Source organism: Falco cherrug, chromosome 4, assembly GCF_023634085.1.
Source record: "Falco cherrug isolate bFalChe1 chromosome 4, bFalChe1.pri, whole genome shotgun sequence".
NCBI classification, from domain to species: domain Eukaryota; kingdom Metazoa; phylum Chordata; class Aves; order Falconiformes; family Falconidae; genus Falco; species Falco cherrug.
Window position 1 is genome coordinate 46,547,432 of NC_073700.1, and position 6,000 is coordinate 46,553,431.

Below are 6,000 nucleotides of genomic sequence, written 5' to 3' on the forward strand. Positions count from 1 at the left end.
TCGTGCCATCTTCGCTCCCTCAAAGGAGAGCCGGCACACACGGGCTGCCATCACCCTGGCCACAGCTCCTCATGACCCGCAGGCCAGTTTGCCCAGGCTTGGCCAGTCACTGGGACATGGCCCCAGCACTGCGGGTCCCCTCGCCCCAGCCGCCGCACACCGAGCTCCCAGACAAAGCACTGGCGGGCACCGGGGCTGCGGCAGCATCGGAGAAGAGGGGCACAAAAGCCGAGAGGCCGGGGAGCACCATCCAAACCCTCCCCCTGCCCAAAGACGTGCCCCCTTCACCCCAACTCCACCATCCCCGCAGCACGGACCCCTCGCCCGTGCACAAAGGGCCCCCCAAAAGTCCTACTCCACCATCACCACTGTCCCTGAACATCACCTGGGCTCCCGCCAACCGTGGTAAATCCCCCTGCTAGAAAACCATTTCTCCGGCTTCCCGATCCCAGGATTGGGGAGTGCAGAGGAGCAGAACAGAAATCCCAGCTGTGCTCACAAAACAAAACAAAAAAAAAAGTAAAAAAAAAAAGAAAGAATCAGAAAATAAGCCTTCCGAGGCAGAGAAATGACCTCACAGTTAAATATAGGCCACAAGTAAAACCTAGACCATTTACAGCATTTGTATCTGTACTGTAAACAGAGAGAGGAAAATACCTAATACTTTGTACATTTCCCCCTCTGTAGATACAGAAACACACGGCAGCGTAGATGGGAACTGCGTTCAGCTGCAGGAACACTGTCATTCTGGAATTACTATAACCTGCCCATTAGACAACTGTAGGTAGAGCAAATCTGAAATCCTCCATCCTTCCTTGGCTTTCCAGAGGTTTCCAGTCGCAGCCCCGCAGCCACAGGTTGGGGGTCCCGGGATCAGGGACCCTTCCAGGACAGGTCACTCCTTCCCACAAATATTATTTTTTTTTTCTCCAGAGCACGGAGGTTTCCCAGACACCCGATTTCTCGCCACACGACACCCCGTAGCACACCCAAGACATCCATCCTAAACCCTCCTGCGGTACAGGGGGCCAAAGCCGGAGCCACCGAGGTGCCTGGGCGACACCGTCCCACCGGCGGATGCTTCCCCGGGATGCCAGACTCTACCCGCTGCACCACTCGCCCAGTCCCACGGCTGCAAATCCACCCCAGAACCCCGCGGGTAAGCGGTACCCACACCGGCTGGGAAACACAGAGTGACCACGCAGCTGCCCAAGACCCCACGGAGGGCAGAGCCCTGCCCCGGCCGAACCCCTGCCCACCGTGCCGGACCCAGCACCCTGCGGTACCAGCCGCACCGCACCTGCACCCATGGCTGGGGCACGGCCAGCGCATCCCGCACCCCGGGAGATCAACCAGCGACAGCTCGTCTGTACGTGCCACAGAGCAAAAATCCACAGTTATATGCAGGTATTGAAACAGCGCGAGTTTCTATAAAGCTACGTCCTTCCTCCTTTGGCTATTTCCAGGATAACCCTGGAGTTACATCCAGCAAAACCCCACGCGACCTTTTCCAAATGCATGCTTACAAAAGCACTTTTTTAATAAATAAATTAATAAACCTGTAAATCCACAGCGAGTGGCTAAATATCTCCACAGAACAGGCAAATTGCAGCATCCCGAGGAACCACTTATTTTTAATTTAGACCCAATTATGATATATGGAATTATTCTAATCTGGGCAAATCATATTGACCATGAGGATTTATTGCTGTCTTTTATAAAATATAGATTGCAATATAAACCTGAAGAAAAATATTTATCGCCAGATCAGGTCTGTGGATTCAAACAAGCACCAGGCATTTTAACCTTTTTTTTTTTTCTCCCCTCTTTTTTTTTTTTTTTTTTATTCTTTTTTATTTCCCCCTTATTAAATGAGATGGTAGGGGGGAAAAAAGAAGGAAAACAAGGGATCAGAAAAAACATGTATACATGGTCCCTCGTTCTTAAGGATGAGCTAGTCTTCTAGTAACTCCGGAGACAGACAAAATAAAAACACCGCTGGGTTCAAAAAGGAAATAAGCAGAAAACTCAATGGCAGTTTCAGTATTTGTACCACCTAATAAATTGCCATGAATTCTGAGACCTGAAGGCACCCACAGGGAGCACCTTGGCTGACTGCGACACGGGGTGCTCCCACATTGGGGAAATTTGGGTCACATCCCGGAGCCAGGCGGTGCGGACGTGCCTGCTAAAGCCCACCAGCCATTGTCTGCTCTTCCCTCCCATCCCTTCACACTTCCTTTGCTCTATTTTATTTTTCTCCTCGAAAATATTTTCCTGGGCAATGTCACTATTAGAAAACAAAACAAAACAAAAAAAAAATGTGGAATAATGAACCACCACCTATTTTTGAGGATAAATTCCCCACTGCCTGCTCCATGGCGCCCATCCCAGCACGTACAAGGGGGTGATGGGGATGCTGTGCCGAAGCCATCCCCGATGCCAGGTCCCACGCCGGCTGCCAGGACGCCCATCACCCAAGGGCCAGGGGCTACTTTTGACCATCAGCATCACCGTAGGAACACTTGGGTGCTACATCCCAGCCACGGCCCTGACCGCTCAGCAATGCCGTCCTCATCTCCAGTGGCCGGGATGCCAGTTTAACTGGGCAGGGGGGGGTGGGGGGGGTGGGGTGTCCTCGCAGATGTTTGGCATTTGGGAGAACAAAAGAAAAGAGCCCAAAGTGTGGGAGCTGGGGAGGACCAGGAACTGTAACCAAAAACTTTGCAATGGGAAAAAAAAATAAAAAAAAAATAGTAATTCCCTGCCTCTTACAATCCCCCACAAAAATGTGAAGGAGATAATAAAATCCATATGCACCGCAGGCGGCCCACGGCGAAGGCACCGCCACGCACAAAGGGACAGACTCGCCCCAATTTCGGGGCGACACGAGGTGCACAGGCACACGAGGCACCCAGGCAGCCCCCCGAGGGGGACACGCGGAGGAGGCTGGACAGACACCGACGCTCACAAGGGTTCTCGTCCCCGTGCACGTCCCGCCAGCTTTGGGGGTCTGCGGCCACCCGCCGAAACGCAGCCGGGAACTTTATGAAACTGTGATGGTGTCACCGGGACGCTGCCAGGAGAAGAAAAGGTGCCACCAAGGGTCCCCTCCCAGCTCGCCCCCTGCCAGAGGGGACAAGCCCCCCAGGCGGGCAGCGCTGGCCCCCACCCCGCCGCAGGTCCCCAGCCAGGGGACGAGGGCCAGGCCCCACCGTGCACCCACACGGCCCCGTGCCACACAGGGACCCACAGGAGACAAAACCTCCATTTTACCCAAAATGGGTAAAAAAAAAAAAAAAAACCCAAAAAACAGAGCAGCCCAAAGCTGGGGGCAGCGGGCGCAGAGCACCCACCAAAGCGACCCACGCATCACCATGATGCACCGCATGGCTCGGCGGGTGACACTGCCGGGGCCACCATCACTCCGGTTTATCAGGGGGGAAAAAAAAAAAAAAAAAATGCGAGTTTGGTGGTAAGGTTTTTTCCAATTTTTTTCTTTTTTCTCTTTTACAGGAGTCCCCCGCAAACAGGTCCGTGCGTGAGTTGTATCCGAGGGGATGAAAGGGGTGGGGTGGGGGGGTCCTGGTGGTCCCAGCACCTGAGCCAGGAGCAGAATTCCTTCTGGCTTCAAACTCTCCCAACAGTTTTTGGTTCTTCCTCAAGATGATGAACAAAGAAATACGACAGAAATTAAATTCTCGCTGAGGAGGGGGAAATAATAATGCTTGGGAGGGGGAAATAATCTAAATCCAAAGACAGGGCAACCAAAGGCGGTTTCTCTCCCAAGACGAAGCCCAGGCGGGTGGTCCCGGGTGCTGAGCCCGGACCCCCGCGCCGCCGCCAGCCCCTTCCACAGTGCCCCCCCCACAGAAAATGGTTATTTTTGACGTTCCCGCGGCCGCCCAGGCATTTTTTACCATATTTTGGGCTTTTTTTTCACAGGACCTTCGCCGAGCCAGGGAGAGGGATCGGGGTGGGGGGGGGGGACGGGACATAGGGGCTGGGGGGGGGGGGAACGGGGGGGGGGGACAGGGGATGGAGGGAGGAACTGGAACTTCTCCGAAGTTGGGCGCAGAAGGGGGGGGGTTGGGGGGCCGAGCCGCAGCCCCCCGGCACCGCTCCCCACGGGGCGATGCTTGCCGCAGCCCCCGGAGCCTCGGGAGGACTCTGGGGGGGCGAGCGCCGGAGGCACCGCCGGGCCCGGCCGCACGCCCCCCGCCGCCGGGGCCGCCCAGCCCGGGCTGCCCGAGCAAACCGGGGGCCGGAGCCGCACTCGCCCCGCAGCGGCCGCCGGTCACCGGTCGGGCGCGGCCCCGCGGGGGGCGGGGAGGGGTCGGGAAACGAGGATTCAAAACTTGGCCGCCGCCGCAGCCCGGACCCCGCCGCCCCGGGCCCGTCCCCCGCCGCCCCCGGCCTCACCTGGGGTTGCTCCGGTTCCAGTAGACGGCCGTACCGATCCGAGATAACTTTCCCGGTCCTCGTCGGTCCAGACGCAGACGCCGACGAGCGCGGCGAGCAGCGCGGCCGCCTCCCAGCGCACCATCGTCCCGGGCAGCGGCGGGCGCGGCTCCGGCCGCTTCAGCGGGCGGCGGAGCGCTGGGGCCGGCGGCGGGCGGCGGCGGGGCGGGCGGACGGCCCTCACCATCGCCCGCGGCCCCGGGCGCCGTCAGCGGGGAAAGTTGGGGGCGGCCCGCGGTGCGGCGGCGCCGGGGCAGCCGCATCCCGCGCCCGGGCGGCGGGGACCGGGCGGCTCCCGCGGCGCACCGGGCTCACCCCGGCACCGGGAACCTCCCGCCCGCCCACAGCCGAACTTCGGCCAAGTTCCTCCGGGCGCCGCCGCCGCCGCCCGGTAGCGAACCCCGGTGCGCGTCTCCCGCACCTGCGGGGCGGACCGGGCTCAGCCGCAGGCCCCCGCGCGGGCTCCTCCGCTCCGGGGACACCGGGAGAGACAAAGGCCGGGCCGGGGAGGCCGCTGCTCCCTCAGTGCCGCCGCGCCATGCTGCGCCCGCCGCCCTCGCCCCCCGCCCGCGCCGCCCGCCCCGCCCCGCCCCGCCCCGCCGGGGCCCCCGCCCCCCGGCCCCGCCCCGCCGCCGCCGCCGCCGCCGCCGCCGCCTCTGACACATTGTTGCCACCGGCGGCCGCCGCGCGCGCCCGTCCCGGTCTCAGGGCGGGGCCCCGCGCGCCGCCTCGGTCCCTCCTCTGCGGGGGTGGGGGGGAGGGGGGGGAACCGGCACCGGGGGAGGTCGGCAAGGGGCGTCAGCAAGGGGGGGGGGGGGCGCACACCGGCACCGGGGGCGGGGGGGGGGCACACCGGCACCGGGGTGGCTCTGCAATGGATGGGGGGTGACGTACCGGCACCGCGTGGCTCTGCAAGGGATGGGGGGGGGTCACACCGGCACCGGGGTGGCTCTGCAAGGCGGGGGGTGCACCGGCAGGGCTGGGGTCCCTTTGCGGGGGGAGGGGCACACCGGCAGGGCTGGGGTCCCTTTGCGGGGGGGGCTCTGCACCGTGAGGCGCAGTGCACGAGGGGGGAGCTTTGGGGGTGCTTTACCGTGAGGAAGGGAGGGGCTCCCGCCGCGTGCACACGGGGGGGAGGTGTGTGTGTGATTTGGGGGGGGGTGCACTAGGCAGGGAGGTGCACAACCGAGGGGACCGGGTTGCGTCCCGACGGACAGACGGACGCCCCATCCCGGGCCCAGGCCGGCAGGATTGGGGACCCCCTCCCGTCCAGCCTGCGCACCCACGGTGTCCCCTCCAATTAGACAATAATTTGCATGAACACACCGCCCGGCCACCTCTGCAACACGCTGACGTGAGTAACGCGGCACAGCGCCAGCTCACGCCAGCCCCCCGAGTCACCAGCCAGGGGCCACCATGTGCCACGGCCCTTGTCCCCTGCATCACTGGCCAGGGGCCACCACATGCCACGGCCCTTGCCCCCCGTGTCACTGGCCAGGGGCCACCACATGCCACGGCCCTTGCCCCCCTGTTTCACTG

General features: G+C 61.9%; 1 protein-coding gene across 1 annotated transcript in view; it reads right to left on the reverse strand.

Annotated features, from left to right (window-relative positions):
- Nucleotides 1-5,015, reverse strand: part of EFNA2 (ephrin A2) — a 49,766-nt gene extending 44,751 nt beyond the window's left edge. The window contains 3 exon segments of the mRNA XM_055710303.1: nt 4,423-4,451; nt 4,453-4,479; nt 4,481-5,015. Of these exon segments, the coding sequence (XP_055566278.1) occupies nt 4,423-4,451; nt 4,453-4,479; nt 4,481-4,648 (224 nt within the window). The 5' untranslated portion in view covers nt 4,649-5,015.
- Between the last annotated feature and the right edge of the window lie 985 nt (nt 5,016-6,000).